This window comes from Mya arenaria, chromosome 11 (assembly GCF_026914265.1).
Source record: "Mya arenaria isolate MELC-2E11 chromosome 11, ASM2691426v1".
Taxonomy (NCBI): domain Eukaryota; kingdom Metazoa; phylum Mollusca; class Bivalvia; order Myida; family Myidae; genus Mya; species Mya arenaria.
Genome location: NC_069132.1, coordinates 63,634,318 through 63,653,910, shown reverse-complemented (window position 1 = coordinate 63,653,910; position 19,593 = coordinate 63,634,318). Strand labels below are relative to the sequence as shown.

At 34.2% G+C, this 19,593-nt stretch overlaps 1 protein-coding gene across 1 annotated transcript in view; it reads left to right on the top strand.

Annotated features, from left to right (window-relative positions):
• The window catches only part of LOC128208682 (kinesin-like protein KIF16B), a 61,297-nt gene that overhangs the window by 10,482 nt on the left and 31,222 nt on the right, over positions 1-19,593 (top strand). The window contains exons 4-9 of the mRNA XM_052912230.1: positions 918-1,034; positions 4,394-4,426; positions 16,691-16,871; positions 17,450-17,519; positions 17,998-18,070; positions 19,167-19,234. Coding sequence (XP_052768190.1) covers positions 918-1,034; positions 4,394-4,426; positions 16,691-16,871; positions 17,450-17,519; positions 17,998-18,070; positions 19,167-19,234 — 542 coding nt within the window. The remainder of the gene's footprint in view (positions 1-917; positions 1,035-4,393; positions 4,427-16,690; positions 16,872-17,449; positions 17,520-17,997; positions 18,071-19,166; positions 19,235-19,593) is intronic.

The following is a 19,593-nucleotide window of genomic DNA, read 5'->3' as shown; positions in this document are numbered from 1 at the left end:
ATAATTGTTTGCCCTTACATTTTGCAAATTTTGTCGTTTTAATCTGCATTGAATGGATACTGTCCTCGGTAAATATATTTTTAGTAAAAAAAAATATGAAAAAGAGACTTGTCCACATATTTTATACTGACGATAATTAATTTTATTTTCAAACATTGATAAAATTGATGAAGTTGACTTGCTATAATTGCTGAACAAAAACCCAAACTGTAACTGTCAGATACTTATTTAAACAGAATTTTGTAATTTTAAGCCTAAAATCATTCCATTTTCAAATGCATTACTATAGAACGACACGGTACGCCTCTCGGCAGAATAGAGCATTTCATCTTTAAGTTACATTTTACTATAAATGTAAACGGCGCAGCTTTTATTTGGACATGTGATGACGTTTTATCATTGTTACAACTATTTTGTTCACATTTGACAAAATTAATTTTTATTCACTGTCTTAGCCTATGGTAGGCATGACTGAGTCCTGTAAAGGACGGGTAAACAAAAGTGCCAAAATGGATTGTATCACGCTAATGTGTAAAAAAACAATAACATTTAATCAACTCTACTAGTTGATTTAGAGGGGGGCTCACCAGGCGCGCAACCCCTCTAAAATAGTCCAAGTTTACTTTTTATGTCAATATCGGAGAAAAAAAAAGTAATACGCTCATTATCATTTCCGACTACAAATTGTTCAAATTTTCTTGATGGAGTAATCCCAAATCCCTATGCAAACAGTTTATACCATATACTTTCGGTTCTGAGAGAGGGGCGCATGTCAAAATGTTGCGCCCCTAAGTTATGCCCCCTCTAACATCAATTCCTGAATCCGCCCATGTACTCATATAAAATTCCAAAAGTATTGTTTAATTTCTCTTTAAAATATTCAACCCTCAGCAACGTGTGATTACAAACTATTTCAGGTCTTCAATGATCTTGGTGCAGAGGTTCTCCACAATGCGTTCGGCGGGTTTAACGCCTGCGTGTTCGCGTACGGGCAGACGGGCTCTGGCAAGACACACACAATGATGGGATATCCGGTAAGTCAGCTTACAGCATAAATAACAGAATGTTTTGTTTAGGTATAATAATGTCAGCTTACAATATAACTGGAAAAAAAAAAATCATGGAATTGCAAAAAAGTAAAACATCGATTATCCAAACCAACTTGTGGCCCAGTCTTTAGAGTCGGTATAATGTATCTCATAGTACTAATAAAGTGACTTTTACTTGCGAAATAAATTACACATTATAATCTGGGAAACCATTATGCTCTTATTTTAAAACGGGCTGAGAGACAGCAACAAAGTTAATTCATTTTATCGTGAAAAATGATATATTATCGGCCTCATACTAGCTCCTGTTGACAATTTTGGCTCCTTTTGTGGAAATAATGTATTTGCCGTTTCTAGTCCCTTTAATTACGTTCTGTTGGAAAATAATCTGTTTTCAAGGTTACGTAATATCAGAAATTTACCAGCAACATGCCAAAATTTTCTTAAAATGTGCTTTTGTGTGTCAGCCCGGGTTCAAAAAATGAGCAATTATCTCCAATACCTGCAGAAAACAATATGTGCCATGTAAAATTCACATGGAACCAATTATTGGCTCAGAGTAACTCAGTTTACACTGATTGGAGTTTTTAATGGAGGAACTGGCATGAGTGATTTTGACAACAAACATGCAGAATGGAGCATAATATTGTTAAAGGTACAAGAGCGTGAGATATAATCCCCCAACCCCCCTCAATTTAAGGATTTCGATACCCAAAGCGTTTGTGAATGGAAGATTTGGTTTATTCTTCAAGAATCAAACTTTATAACATTCTTTGATCTTTGCTGTATAATTTTCAAAGCATTCATGCTCATTTCTAGGCAAAATTGAAATTCTAAATTTTAATCAAAATGCCAATCAGAAAGACCCTGGCCCCCAACAACAACAACAACAACAACATCAATAACAAGAAAACGTTACTTTTGAGCAATTGAAATTAAATGACTTTAACAAACATTCTAGACAGCAATAGCCACATTCACAGCCATTGACCTTTAGTAACACTTCTAAGCGTAAACTCCCAAATTTCGATGAATTTTTTACCTGTAGCTGGAGTATCATCATTCTCTTGTTAGTGCTTCCACTGCTTTAAGTATTTTTGTTGCTCCTCGGAGCATCTGGCTACTCACAAATAACTCCGCAGCTGTTCCTGTTCATACTCTCTGAGTAAAAAGGGTATTAATGTCCAGACTCTTATTATGTTCAGTGCTCAGTTCATACTCTCTGTGTAAAAAGGGTATTAATGTCCAGACTCTTATTATGTTCAGTGCTCAGTTCATACTCTCTGTGTAAAAAGGGTATTAATGTCCAGACTCTTATTATGTTCAGTGCTCAGTTCATACTCTCTGTGTAAAAAGGGTATTAATGTCCAGACTCTTATTATGTTCAGTGCTCAGTTCATACTCTCTGTGTAAAGGGTATTAATGTCCAGACTCTTATTATGTTCAGTGCTCAGTTCATACTCTCTGTGTAAAAAGGGTATTAATGTCCAGACTCTTATTATGTTCAGTGCTCAAAATATGTGCCTGTTTTGCTTAATTGCAGAAGAACAATTATTACATGTTACAGTTAATTTTATGGAGTATAAAACCTCAGGAGGGGGAGGGGGGTTTCCCCCAGAATATCACTGGGCTCTGAAACCCTTTATCCATGCAACATTATTTGATCAGCTAATGGAAAGTGTTTTAGAGGATAATTTGTTTGTTTCAGTGTAAGATCGTTATGTATTTCACCGAGTGAGCACCAAATGATAATATTTCACGAGTGGCCGAAATATTGACTTTTGGAGTTCACGAGATTAAATATATTACAATCTTTCATTGAAACAGACAATTCTTTTATTAAATGCCTAAAATTTGAGTAAAAAGTCATTTAATTACACTTGTAAGTATAACATGCCAATTGTTTTCCCTGGGCGTGCTGATGTTTGATTTTGAACTATTAAGTTACTGGTCAAAAGTTCATGAACTAATAAATTATCACAATAACAGTTCATGAACTTTAATACTTGGTTCATGAACTTCATAAAAATTCTTTCACAGTTCATAAACTTATTTAAAAATTTTGGAAAAGTTTCATGAACATTTTTCGCAGGAGAATAAGGCTAAAATTTCAAAACAGTGAAAAAAATCAATTTGATATTTTCACTGTAACAAAATTTCATTTCACTGATAAATCTCTATAAACCACTGGAATACAATTTATAGTAAATTGGTATACATTTAGAACAGTCGTTAATTTTGGAAGTTACAATTTTTAAAAAATATTGGCATTATAATGTAATTTTATAATCTTGTTAAAATGATATACAAACTAATTATATTTCGGTTTTTAAGTTATTCTATGGGGTCTTTAATATGCATTGAAACGATGAAAAAAACAGCGAAACTTTTTGCAAAGGTTTTGATATATTTGCATATTTACGCGAATTAATAACCATATTTTGGCAAGCATGTTTGCCTTAAGCACTTAACATTCATTGACTATGTTTTAAGAATGTCGGAAAAGGATGTTAATTAGTTGTAATATAAGTGTATATCAAAAACATCAGTGTGAAAAGTCAAGATTTTATAATATAAATCTGCAGGAGACGTTGTAATTCATTCCCAGGGTGTATTAAGCTTGCGCAAATACAAACACTCATATTTGGCTGAATCGAACCCTTTCATATTGGACTTAAAACAGTTATGTAAGGTTTAATTTCATCTTCTGAATGGCGATTTAATCATGCGGTGTCTGTTTGCAATAATCGATTGTCAGTTATACAAATCACCAAGTCTATTTTTGCGTAAAAGTAATTAGACGTTTTTCCTTATAATTTTCTGTAGTTAATACAGGAAGTTATTTATTTTGCAAATTAAATGAAGTCATGATTGCTTTTATAATAATCAATCGAGTCAAGGGTTCTTTTAATGACAATTATTCAATTTACAGATTGGAGCATTAATTTTGTCGTAAGCAAAATATTAATTTAATCAACACTTTTCTTAATAGTGAGTGTTACATTTCTGGTCTTACGAACAATAAAGAAGGCACTGACACTGCCCAGGCCAGATGCAGACCTGTTGTCTTAGTGGACCCTATAGAATGCTCACTTTTAATCTAATCCTTTAGCAGAACATGTCTATTTACTCACACACTGAACATTAAATTACCAACTTAATATAAAACCAATTAATGACATAATCCAGGAACCTTAATTTCTAAACAATTAAATTATCTTCCATCTTGTAATTACAGACACAAATTTTAAGCTTAAAACAATAAATTAGTTAATAAATTGATATTAGTTTGATATTTTACATTGATCTTTTATTACATTTGTGTATTTTTCTTCTGATTTCAGGGTGACGTAGGGCTCATTCCAAGAATTTGTGAGGTTTGTATTTTACAATTCTACCATCGAACATAACATGGGTAGTGTATACTTTAATATCCATGTAGTCACGCGGGTGCATGCCCTCAAAGATTTGATGAAAAAATTGTCTGCAGTATACCACTGGAATAACAGTGGTATGCCAGTGGTAAACCAATGGTATTTCAGTGGTATACCAACGGCAAATTTTGGTGAAATAAAAGTTTACCGCTGGTATTTCAGTGGAATTCCAGTGTATTTATAATTACCACTTGAATACAGTGGTATTCCACTAGTATTCCAATGACATTTTTACTGGGGTTATAATATTGCCTGTCTCTTAGGCCTGGATATTCTACTGTCTCTTAGGCCTGGATATTCTACTGGTATTCCACTGACATTTTTACTGGGGTTATAATATTGCCTCTCTCTTAGGCCTGGATATTCTACTGGTATTCCACTGACATTTTTACTGGGGTTATAATATTGCCTCTCTCTTAGGCCTGGATATTCTACTGGTATTCCAATGACATTTTTACTGGGGTTATAATAATGCCTGTCTCTTAGGCCTGGATATTCTACTGGTATTCCACTGACATTTTTACTGGGGTTATAATATTGCCTCTCTCTTAGGCCTGGATATTCTACTGGTATTCCACTGACATTTTTACTGGGGTTATAATATTGCCTCTCTCTTAGGCCTGGATATTCTACTGGTATTCCAATAACATTTTTACTGGGGTTATAATATTGCCTCTCTCTTAGGCCTGGATATTCTACTGGTATTCCAATGACAATTTTACTGGGGTTATAATATTGCCTGTCTCTTAGGCCTGGATATTCTACTGTCTCTTAGGCCTGGATATTCTACTGGTATTCCACTGACATTTTTACTGGGGTTATAATATTGCCTCTCTCTTAGGCCTGGATATTCCACTGGTATTCCACTGACATTTTTACTGGGGTTATAATAATGCCTGTCTCTAAGGCCTGGATATTCTACTGGTATTCCAATGACATTTTTACTGGGGTTATAATAATGCCTGTCTCTTAGGCCTGGATATTCTACTGGTATTCCACTGACATTTTTACTGGGGTTATAATATTGCCTGTCTCTTAGGCCTGGATATTCTACTGGTATTCCACTGACATTTTTACTGGGGTTATAATATTGCCTCTCTCTTAGGCCTGGATATTCTACTGGTATTCCACTGACATTTTTACTGGGGTTATAATATTGCCTGTCTCTTAGGCCTGGATATTCTACTGGTATTCCAATGACATTTTTACTGGGGTTATAATATTGCCTGTCTCTTAGGCCTGGATATTCTACTGGTATTCCACTGACATTTTTACTGGGGTTATAATAATGCCTGTCTCTTAGGCCTGGATATTCTACTGGTATTCCAATGACATTTTTACTGGGGTTATAATATTGCCTGTCTCTTAGGCCTGGATATTCTACTGGTATTCCACTGACATTTTTACTGGGGTTATAATATTGCCTGTCTCTTAGTCCTGGATATTCTACTGGTATTCCAATGACATTTTTACTGGGGTTATAATATTGCCTGTCTCTTAGGCCTGGATATTCTACTGGTATTCGATCCACTGACATTTTTACTGGGGTTATGATAATGCCTGTCTCTTAGTCCTGGATATTCCACTAGTATTCCAATGACATTTTTACTGGGGTTATAATATTGCCTGTCTCTTAGGCCTGGATATTCTACTGGTATTCGATCCACTGACATTTTTACTGGGGTTATAATAATGCCTGTCTCTTAGTCCTGGATATTCCACTAGTATTCCAATGACATTTTTACTGGGGTTATAATATTGCCTGTCTCTTAGGCCTGGATATTCTACTGGTATTCCACTGACATTTTTACTGGGGTTATAATAATGCCTGTCTCTTAGGCCTGGATATTCTACTGGTATTCCAATGACATTTTTACTGGGGTTATAATATTGCCTGTCTCTTAGGCCTGGATATTCTACTGGTATTCCACTGACATTTTTACTGGGGTTATAATAATGCCTGTCTCTTAGTCCTGGATATTCTACTGGTATTCCAATGACATTTTTACTGGGGTTATAATATTGCCTGTCTCTTAGGCCTGGATATTCTACTGGTATTCGATCCACTGACATTTTTACTGGGGTTATGATAATGCCTGTCTCTTAGTCCTGGATATTCCACTAGTATTCCAATGACATTTTTACTGGGGTTATAATATTGCCTGTCTCTTAGGCCTGGATATTCTACTGGTATTCGATCCACTGACATTTTTACTGGGGTTATAATAATGCCTGTCTCTTAGTCCTGGATATTCCACTAGTATTCCAATGACATTTTTACTGGGGTTATAATATTGCCTGTCTCTTAGGCCTGGATATTCTACTGTCTCTTAGGCCTGGATATTCTACTGGTATTCCACTGACATTTTTACTGGGGTTATAATATTGCCTCTCCCTTAGGCCTGGATATTCTACTGGTATTCCACTGACATTTTTACTGGGGTTATAATATTGCCTCTCTCTTAGGCCTGGATATTCTACTGGTATTCCAATGACATTTTTACTGGGGTTATAATATTGCCTGTCTCTTAGGCCTGGATATTCTACTGGTATTCCACTGACATTTTTACTGGGGTTATAATAATGCCTGTCTCTTAGGCCTGGATATTCTACTGGTATTCCAATGACATTTTTACTGGGGTTATAATAATGCCTGTCTCTTAGGCCTGGATATTCTACTGGTATTCCACTGACATTTTTACTGGGGTTATAATATTGCCTGTCTCTTAGGCCTGGATATTCTACTGGTATTCCACTGACATTTTTACTGGGGTTATAATATTGCCTGTCTCTTAGGCCTGGATATTCTACTGGTATTCCACTGACATTTTTACTGGGGTTATAATATTGCCTGTCTCTTAGGCCTGGATATTCTACTGGTATTCCAATGACATTTTTACTGGGGTTATAATATTGCCTGTCTCTTAGGCCTGGATATTCTACTGGTATTCCACTGACATTTTTACTGGGGTTATAATATTGCCTGTCTCTTAGGCCTGGATATTCTACTGGTATTCCACTGACATTTTTACTGGGGTTATAATATTGCCTGTCTCTTAGGCCTGGATATTCCACTGGTATTCCAATGACATTTTTACTGGGGTTATAATATTGCCTGTCTCTTAGGCCTGGATATTCTACTGGTATTCCACTGACATTTTTACTGGGGTTATAATATTGCCTGTCTCTTAGGCCTGGATATTCTACTGGTATTCCAATGACATTTTTACTGGGGTTATAATATTGCCTGTCTCTTAGGCCTGGATATTCCACTGGTATTCCAATGACATTTTTACTGGGGTTATAATATTGCCTGTCTCTTAGGCCTGGATATTCTACTGGTATTCCACTGACATTTTTACTGGGGTTATAATAATGCCTGTCTCTTAGGCCTGGATATTCTACTGGTATTCCAATGACATTTTTACTGGGGTTATAATATTGCCTGTCTCTTAGGCCTGGATATTCTACTGGTATTCCACTGACATTTTTACTGGGGTTATAATATTGCCTGTCTCTTAGGCCTGGATATTCTACTGGTATTCGATCCACTGACATTTTTACTGGGGTTATAATATTGCCTGTCTCTTAGGCCTGGATATTCTACTGGTATTCCACTGACATTTTTACTGGAGTTATAATAATGCCTGTCTCTTAGGCCTGGATATTCCACTGGTATTCCACTGACATTTTTACTGGGGTTATAATATTGCCTGTCTCTTAGGCCTGGATATTCTACTGGTATTCCAATGACATTTTTACTGGGGTTATAATATTGCCTGTCTCTTAGGCCTGGATATTCTACTGGTATTCCACTGACATTTTTACTGGGGTTATAATATTGCCTGTCTCTTAGGCCTGGATATTCTACTGGTATTCCACTGACATTTTTACTGGGGTTATAATAATGCCTGTCTCTTAGGCCTGGATATTCTACTGGTATTCCAATGACATTTTTACTGTTGTTATAATATTGCCTGTCTCTTAGGCCTGGATATTCTACTGTTTTTCCACTGACATTTTTACTGGGGTTATAATATTGCCTGTCTCTTAGGCCTGGATATTCTACTGGTATTCCACTGACATTTTTACTGGGGTTATAATATTGCCTGTCTCTTAGGCCTGGATATTTCACTGGTATTCCACTGACATTTTTACTGGGGTTATAATATTGCCTGTCTCTTAGGCCTGGATATTCTACTGGTATTCCAATGACATTTTTACTGCGGTTATAATATTGCCTGTCTCTTAGGCCTGGATATTCTACTGGTATTCCAATGACATTTTTACTGTTGTTATAATATTGCCTGTCTTTTAGGGCTGGATATTCTACTGTTTTTCCACTGACATTTTTACTGGGGTTATAATATTGCCTGTCTCTTAGGCCTGGATATTCTACTGGTATTCCACTGACATTTTTACTGGGGTTATAATATTGCCTGTCTCTTAGGCCTGGATATTCCACTGGTATTCCAATGACATTTTTACTGGGGTTATAATAATGCCTGTCTCTTAGGCCTGGATATTCCACTGTTTTTCCACTGACATTTTTACTGGGGTTATAATATTGCCTCTCTCTTAGGCTTGGTTTTTCAGATATGATACTTTTAAAGAAATTGCTGGTTCTTTTAATATTTTATTGAAAAGAATATGTATTATATATCAGAGACTTAACCCTCCGTTTTCATTAAAAGGAGAATACAAATGACCTGTGCTAATACCATTCCTGTCAATAAGATGCGCTTTGAAAAGTCTTAAGTAATATATTTTGTAATAAATTACACACATAACCATTGATTGAAGCTTTTATATCTTACCAAGGGCTTGAACATTTCTATGTTGGCGTTGGCGAAGGTCAAGTACCTTTGATTAATTTTACGTAGAAGGTATAGCAAAAATCCTAAATATATAAACTTACAATTACCATTTGTCGAGAAAAAAGATAGATTGAGCCTAAAAAACATTTAGATTTGTTTCTGGAAACAGCCTGCAAACAATTGGGCCGGTAGGGGGATAGGGATTTTTATTATGAGGTGGGATGGAAAACTGATTTTTTTTTTCGCATTTCACATCAACATTTACGGCTGGCTTATCTACAGTTACTCAGTATTACACTTTGGACTCTTTTGCAGAGCCATTATTTTTTAAATAAACAAAAAATCATTTTTATATGTTAATTTATTTATTCACAGCGATAAAGTAAGTTCAGTCTGGTAATCTGAAACAAACATTTTTTTAGGCCTTGTAGAAAAAAATGCCGTCCTAGAGTTTTATGTTTTGGAAAAGTGGTTTGAAAAGGCGTATTTATATTTTTCTTGTACAATTTTTATCAAAATTTACAAGTTACCAAACAAATCAAAATTGGATGACCTTTGATCTAAATTTATCAAATGAATAAGTTGAATTTGATTATAGCATTTCAACCATTCAAAGTTGGCTATCAGGGCAATATTTGTATACAAAGTTTTCTCGATTAGCAGCGTTGGTATAATTTTGAACTAGTGCCCTATGAAGCATATTCAATGAGATTGATTTAACTCATTTTATCACCAAACTGCAAAGTGGGAATATTAGACAAATATGGAAACAATACAGCTGTCAAGCGAAATGTTTCAAGATTAGAGCAATAATTTTCACCTAAGGGGGTCCCTTGGTTTTAAAATTCGGTGAGGGTTGCAAGTCAGGACGTTTAAATGTTTAAACAATGGTCAGTTTGAATTACGTCTGTAAATAAAACCTGGTAAAATTTTGACTGATTTAGGTCTCATGTTTTCAATAATTTAGTATTAGGGTTCATTTGATTAAAATCAACCCAAATTACAGGCTTCATAATGTATAAAATTACTCTGATTATGCATTTTCCTATATTTTTAAGCTGGAAGTCTGTTAAATCATTTAAAAAAAAACTTTAGTGTAGCTATTTTTTATCTATTATTAACATGAATGTTTTTATTTATGAAGTTTATAAATCTTACCACAGCTGTATTTATACAAAGTTGCTTAAAGCGCAAACAAATCTTTGAAGTTTTTTTTACTTTAATGTTTGAATAATTTTCAATCTGTCTTTGATTTCTGAAAATTTGAGCTCTGTAAACTACAAAAATATATAGATGTTGTAAATACCTTTGATTTGTGGAGAACTTTAACTTAAATCTAAATATTTGTTTAAATTATTTACAAACATTCAAGAGTGGTAATACACTGTGGGGTTGAAAGGAGATTTTTGTTCCATACCTTATATGTGTTTAATGGAGGTCAAAATATATTCTCTTTTTTAAAAAAACACATTAATACTTGGAAGTTTTCAATCATGTTGTCAAAAATGCGTCTTGAACATTTTTGAATGTATTTATTAAATCTACAACACTTTAAGTGAATATGTTATTCTTGCAAAAAATGTTTATATACAAACATAATAGTAATGAAATGAATATTAGGTCCATTCCAAAGTTCTCACCAACAACAATTTATACTTCTTGTACTCGTTACCTAATTCTACTGGAGGTAATACGGAGTTATTCCCCCTGAATATGATTATAGTTCTTGCATTTATACTTTAGGTCGTAAGTTTAAAATAATGCTTCAGAAAATCTTCATTAAGGGGTTTGGAGCAGTTAATGAAGCCATCAATTGCCCATTCTTAGTCATAAAGATTTTACACAATGATCGATGTTCTAACTGGCTTTGAAACGATCAAGCCCATTCTTAGTCATTATGATTTTACACTATGATGTTCTAACTTGCTTAGAAGTGATCAAGCCCATTGTTAGTCATTATGATTTTACACTATGATGTTCTAACTTGCTTAGAAGCGATCAAGCCCATTCTTAGTCATTATGATTTTACACTATGATGTTCTAACTTGCTCAGAAGTGACCAAGCCCATTCCTATATTTATTATGATTTTACACTATGATGTTCTAACTTGCTCAGAAGTGACCAATCCCATTCTTAGTCATTATGATTTTACACTATGATGTTCTAACTTGCTTAGAAGTGACCAAGCCCATTCTTAGTCATTATGATTTTACACTATGATGTTCTAACTTGCTTAGAAGTGATCAAGCCCATTGTTAGTCATTATGATTTTACACTATGATGTTCTAACTTGCTTAGAAGTGATCAAGCCCATTCTTAGTCATTATGATTTTACACTATGATGTTCTAACTTGCTTAGAAGCGATCAAGCCCATTCTTAGTCATTATGATTTTACACTATGATGTTCTAACTTGCTTAGAAGCGATCAAGCCCATTCTTAGTCATTATGATTTTACACTATGATGTTCTTACTTGCTCAGAAGTGACCAATCCCATTCTTAGTCATTATGATTTTACACTATGATGTTCTAACTTGCTTAGAAGTGACCAAGCCCATTCTTAGTCATTATGATTTTACACTATGATGTTCTAACTTGCTTAGAAGTGATCAAGCCCATTGTTAGTCATTATGATTTTACACTATGATGTTCTAACTTGCTTAGAAGCGATCAAGCCAATTCTTAGTCATTATGATTTTACACTATGATGTTCTAACTTGCTTAGAAGTGACCAATCCCATTCCTATAGTCATTATGATTTTACACTATGATGTTCTAACTTGCTTAGAAGCGATCAAGCCCATTCTTAGTCATTATGATTTTACACTATGATGTTCTAACTTGCTTAGAAGCGATCAAGCCCATTCTTAGTCATTATGATTTTACATTATGATGTTCTAACTTGCTTAGAAGTGACCTATCCCATTCCTATAGTCATTATGATTTTACACTATGATGTTCTAACTTGCTTAGAAGCGATCAAGCCCATTCTTAGTCATTATGATTTTACACTATGATGTTCTAACTTGCTTAGAAGCGATCAAGCCCATTTTTAGTCATTATGATTTTACACTATGATGTTCTAACTTGCTTAGAAGCGATCAAGCCCATTCTTAGTCATTATGATTTTACACTATGATGTTCTAACTTGCTTAGAAGTGACCAAGCCCATTCCTATAGTCATTATGATTTTACACTATGATGTTCTAACTTGCTTAGAAGCGATCAAGCCCATTCTTAGTCATTATGATTTTACACTATGATGTTCTAACTTGCTTAGAAGCGATCAAGCCCATTCTTAGTCATTATGATTTTACACTATGATGTTCTAACTTGCTTAGAAGTGACCAAGCCCATTCTTAGTCATTATGATTTTACACTATGATGTTCTAACTTGCTTAGAAGCGATCAAGCCCATTCTTAGTCATTATGATTTTACACTATGATGTTCTAACTTGCCTAGAAGTGACCAAGCCCATTCCTATAGTCATTATGATTTTACACTATGATGTTCTAACTTGCTTAGAAGCGATCAAGCCCATTCTTAGTCTGTATGATTTTACACTATGATGTTCTAACTTGCTTAGAAGCGATCAAGCCCATTCTTAGTCATTTTGATTTTACACTATGATGTTCTGACTTTCTTAGAAGCGATCAAGCCCATTCTTAGTCATTATGATTTTACACTATGATGTTCTAACTTGCTTAGAAGTGATCAAGCCCATTCTTAGTCATTATGATTTTACACTATGATGTTCTAACTTGCTTAGAAGTGACCAAGCCCATTCTTAGTCATTATGATTTTACACTATGATGTTCTAACTTGCTTAGAAGCGATCAAGCCCATTCTTAGTCATTATGATTTTACACTATGATGTTCTAACTTGCTTAGAAGCGATCAAGCCCATTCTTAGTCATTATGATTTACACTATGATGTTCTAACTTGCTCAGAAGTGACCAAGCCCATTCCTATAGTCATTATGATTTTACACTATGATGTTCTAACTTGCTTAGAAGTGACCAAGCCCATTGTTAGTCATTATGATTTTACACTATGATGTTCTAACTTGCTCAGAAGTGACCAAGCGCATTCCTATAGTCATTATGATTTTACACTATGATGTTCTAACTTGCTTAGAAGCGATCAAGCCCATTCTTAGTCATTATGATTTTACACTATGATGTTCTAACTTGCTTAGAAGCGATCAAGCCCATTCTTAGTCATTATGATTTTACACTATGATGTTCTAACTTGCTTAGAAGTGACCAATCCCATTCCTATAGTCATTATGATTTTACACTATGATATTCTAACTTGCTTAGAAGCGATCAAGCCCATTCTTAGTCATTATGATTTTACATTATGATGTTCTAACTTGCTTAGAAGTGACCAAGCCCATTCCTATAGTCATTATGATTTTACACTATGATGTTCTAACTGGCTTAGAAGCGATCAAGCCCATTCTTAGTCATTATGATTTTACACTATGATGTTCTAACTTGCTTAGAAGCGATCAAGCCCATTCTTAGTCATTATGATTTTACACTATGATGTTCTAACTTGCTTAGAAGCGATCAAGCCCATTCTTAGTCATTATGATTTTACACTATGATGTTCTAACTTGCTTAGAAGTGATCAAGCCCATTCTTAGTCATTATGATTTTACACTATGATGTTCTAACTTGCTTAGAAGCGATCAAGCCCATTCTTAGTCATTATGATTTTACACTATGATGTTCTAACTTGCCTAGAAGCGATCAAGCCCATTCTTAGTCATTATGATTTTACACTATGATGTTCTAACTTGCTTAGAAGTGACCAAGCCCATTCTTAGTCATTATGATTTTACACTATGATGTTCTAACTTGCTTAGAAGCGATCAAGCCCATTCTTAGTCAATATGATTTTACACTATGATGTTCTAACTTGCTTAGAAGTGACCAAGCCCATTCTTAGTCATTATGATTTTACACTATGATGTTCTAACTTGCTTAGAAGCGATCAAGCCCATTCTTAGTCATTATGATTTTACACTATGATGTTCTAACTTGCTTAGAAGCGATCAAGCCCATTCTTAGTCATTATGATTTTACACTATGATGTTCTAACTTGCTTAGAAGTGACCAAGCCCATTCTTAGTCATTATGATTTTACACTATGATGTTCTAACTTGCTTAGAAGTGACCAAGCCCATTCCTATAGTCATTATGATTTTACACTATGATGTTCTTACTTGCTTAGAAGTGATCAAGCCCATTGTTAGTCATTATGATTTTACACTATGATGTTCTAACTTGCTTAGAAGCGATCAAGCCCATTCTTAGTCATTATGATTTTACACTATGATGTTCTAACTTGCTTAGAAGTGACCAAGCCCATTCTTAGTCATTATGATTTTACACTATGATGTTCTAACTTGCTTAGAAGCGATCAAGCCCATTCTTAGTCATTATGATTTTACACTATGATGTTCTAACTTGCTTAGAAGCGATCAAGCCCATTCTTAGTCATTATGATTTTACACTATGATGTTCTAACTTGCTTAGAAGTGACCAAGCCCATTCTTAGTCATTATGATTTTACACTATGATGTTCTAACTGGCTTAGATTAGTACATGTTTTCAGCGGGTGGGGAGCCAAACTAAATTATGATGTCATGTCTGTAAAGTTGTAAAACGGCAATGATTGAGCATGGTACTTATTTGGGGCCAATAGGCAAGCCCATTGGCTGTAGATATTTAAAATAATATTTAATTTGATGGACTTGGAATAATTGATTCAGTTTTGTTTTTGTTTGTACTTAATATAAAAATTACGGCTTTACCCAATTTTCTTATTATTTTCTCCCACATCTTATACTTGCTAGCCTATTATCTATGGTCACATTTTGTGTTTGGCTGTCAGTGAAATTAGTCAGCAATTTTTAGTCAATATTAAAGTTCTAATCTGTGATAGGCCCTAAGGTCACCAAATCTTGTTAAAATTTGGTCAAAAGTCACCTCAACACTCCGTAAGAGCTTAATTAAGCCCGGGTCTTAACTGTCGCGAAAGACCCACCTATTTGTCACAACTTACCGATTATGTTCTAAATCGTATCAGTTCGAGACGGTATTAAAAGAGAAAATTGATTTGACTTGTTTGTTTACCAAACCTTCCTACGCTAAATCACTCTTGCTCTCGCGTATTCAATTTTTCACAGATATCTAATTGGCGATTACTATTTCAATAAATCTTTCAATACATAGTTTTTATCTGCCATTTTCGTTATTTAGCACCTTTCAATTTATTCGGGCTAAATTTGGATCAGTTTCCTACCTACAGCAATTGCCTTATAGTGAAATTCCAGTTTTTACTTATCGTTAACCAAGTTTAGATCTGTTTTCTATCTACAGCAATATTTTGCCTAAGGGTGAAATGAACAGAACTATATTCTGGTCAAATTGAAGCAATTAACCTGATCTGTATCGAACAAATTACATTATTTATTAAAAGGAATTTTGCCATCTTATTTCTAGCTTCAATTTTAAAGTAACACTCTTATTTCAAAATAAATACATACACATGTATAACAATCATTAATTTTGACTGATAAACCTTTAACTATACTAACTAAATAATGCATTTATGGAAAATATTTCTTACTTATAACAAGATTATAACCGTGTTTAATAGCAGAAAGCGCAAACATATTAAATGATTGGTGAATGCTAAAAGATTTACTTTGATTTACTATAGTCTCATAAGGTAGAAATACTGTGTTTTATGCTCATTTCTTTCAAATTAAACTCACTTTCCTTCATAAGAACCATTGTTGTCGACATTCATTCATCCTTATTGGAATATTAAAACAATATTATTAATTGTGGTAAATCTTATTTGGGAGTAAGAGTGCATCTTTAAGCTAATTGCATATTATTAATGGTCTTATATATATTTTCCAAAATTTGCTGAAAAAGTTTTGAACTAAATAAATAATGAGTCAATTGATCAGCACTTTGTTAAAATTAACAGCGTTGTTAATGGGATCTTTGTTAACTTTGAAATGTTAACTTGTAGATGATGTGATCATATGTTCATACAAAGCAAGTACAGCTGAAACAATTGAGTCAAATCTTGTTTAGAATACTGCAGATCACACGTGTATCCATGAAACTCCAAAAGCATTAAATATCGCACGGTTAACAATTATGATGTTAACAACGTCATTAATATTAACAAAGCTCTGAACAATTGGTTCAATGTTTAAAACACATTCATATTGTTCACTAATGGTTCTTAAGATAAGTGTGGATGACATTTGAAATATTTACATAAAGCAGTGGTTTATAAAAATAAAATAAAACTTATAATGATTTTCAAAAACTTTTAATTATTTTGTGTGTTCCAGGGTTTATTTGAGCATATCCAAGACAGCGGAGATGACCATGTCACTAGTCGTATCGACATCAGCTACTTTGAGATTTACAACGAGCGTGTACGGGACCTTCTCCAGCCCGATCTGCTACGACAGAATGAAAACTACTCGCTTAAAGTCAGGGAACATCCGAAGGAAGGACCATATGTCAAAGGTTGTATTTTGAGAAAAAACTCTCCAACAAACACACCATAGAATTCGCTTTTTTCTCGAGGAAAAGAGGAATAGTTGTGGCAAAATTATTTCAAAATCTTTGCAGACTAATGTTTCTTTTCATTTTTGCCTTAAAATTGTATTTGTTGCAAACAAATCTTTCCTAAAATAAATACTTGAAATGTAATAAGAATTCTGTAATGGTGAGAGTGGTCTAGTGGTTTTGGTGGCCAACACTCACCCAAGAGGTTGTGGGTTCCCAACCATTAACACCAGCACTCGTCCCTCGTTCCTACCTAGGAAACAGACTTGAGCGTGAATCTATAAGCTGTCAGCTATTGTCACAATCAAGTTTAATGAAATTAGTTCAAACTATTACCTAAGTTATCTGTTATTCAATTTTAAGAAACTCCTTAACCTGTTTCATAAATTAAGGCTTACCATGTATAATTTTTGCTTGGTTTCTGATATAAACAAGTATTAAAATGAATTTTAATGCTATAGAGTATGAAAACCTGTCATGGAATTAAGTTTCTTATTTGTGTAAATTAATTTATAAATCTTGTTTTGCCTTTTCAGGGTTGTCATGGCATCGTGTGAAGAACAACGAAGAAATCCAGGCATTACTGGAGAAGGGAAATGAACACAGGTGACGAAAAGTTTGCGATAATTGTGCGCTTTATAAATCTGTGAAAATGAGTCCAGTGGAAATATTCACTGTAACAACAAACATCGAAATTTAACCAATTGTTCTGAATAACAATATGATGAATTGAGTTAGAGAAATGTTTGAAAGATATTTAAAAATAGCTTTGACTGTTTATGAGGCAGCATACCTTTTAAACACTGGAAAAGTCACTCAGCCCTCCACTGTGGACTCATTTTTGCCGACAATGTCACTTAAAGGGACTAGACACCAGATGAAACCATGAAAATGATCCAAGCATTTAATGAAGTTGATAAAAGAATCACAAATTCATGTTAAATTTTACATTTAGTGGTTAACCTGAGTGCCTTATTTCTGTTTCTTTCAAATGAATCATTTTAATTCAATCACATACCAAATATGATTTTGGATGAAACAAAACTTTGATTTTATAAACCGTTATTTATTTTTTCACCTTCAGAGTCACAGCAGAGACGTACATGCATGACCAGAGTTCCCGAAGCCACGCGATTGTTACCATCAACTTTACACAGGTTCTTTATGATTTCAATTACAAGGAATATCACCATTTGTAGCTCTTTAATCCTGCCAAGGATGTGAAGATATCCTTATTGCTTTGGTGTCATTACCATCTTTAGCACTTCAAAAAAAAATCTCGTATATTTGCCGCTGCATAAAACTTCAAATTGATCATTTGTTCATCGGATTTGCCGCACCGCACCTATTAACTGATAAAAAAAACAAAAAAACAATTTGCGCTCGGTCATATTTAATTTGGTTGCATTGATTTTATATTACTTCTGTATTTACCCTATTTTCTGAATTTCTTTTACCAAAATTTTAACCTGGAAATTCGACTTTGTATTTTTATTGAAAGTATTTTCATGCTATACATTCTTCTTGAGCAAACTGTCCTTGTGTATAGACAAAATCTGGTTCGAGTAACTGCAAAATAGCTAACATTTGTTTTCAACATTTTTTTTGTCGAGAATATTTAGCAGGACGCACCGTTGTTATTCTTTTATGGTATTAATTTGCAGTTTATTTTCAGTTTTTCGTAATGTAAAACACATGTTTTATAGCTAAATTATTGTCATAGACAATGGATTATAGTGATATTCAGTATGCAACATCATTCTCACAGCATTGAAGGAAATACTTATGTATAAGTGTTTTAAGTAATTTTTTTGTTTTGTACTGAGAGCAAAACTTATCTTCAAACACCCAGACACACAGTAACAACCATTTTACATGATTTTGTGAGTATCTTTTTAACTCTTAAATGCATGCTCTTCCTAATCGACTGTAATTTACTTATTCAATTTTATTCAAATTTCAATACAACTTCATATTACTGTACAGCATATCGGAAATTTTATCACCCTTAGCTTAATAATTGTTCCCTCAACGGTCAAGGTTACGCTAATCTTACAGATTAATTGATTTTTAGTCTGACAAAGTCTGATAGGGGCATTTGCCATGATCCTGTGACAGCTTATGCTTATAGCAAAGAAAGGGTTCTGGGGGAAGGTATCATAGTTGCGAAATAAAAATGACTTAGATAAATGAAATATATTAATTTAAATTATAAAATGTTGTATCGTTAAAATGGTAAGTTGTTCATTTCAGGCTCGCCTGGAGGAAAACCGTCCCAGTGAGATTGTCAGCAAAATCAACCTTGTCGATCTGGCTGGAAGGTACCCGAGTTTTCACGTCTAAACAATATAGTGTCTGTTCTTCAAAATGAATGTAGGTGTAGATTCATGTGGATATCAAACTCAACCCTTCCTCTGCAGGTTGACTTTTCACTGTCCTAGCTATAAAAGATAGCTAATGGCTGAGTGCATCTGGTGGGAATCAAACTCACAACCCTTCCTCTGCAGGTTGACTTTCCACTGTCCTAGCTATAAAAGAAAGCTAATCAGGTGGGAATCAAACTCTGCACAACCCTTCCTCTGCAGGTTGACTTTCCACTGTCCTAGCTATAAAAGATAGCTAATGTCTGAGTGCATCTGGTGGGAATCAAACTCACAACCCTTCCTCTGCAGGTTGACTT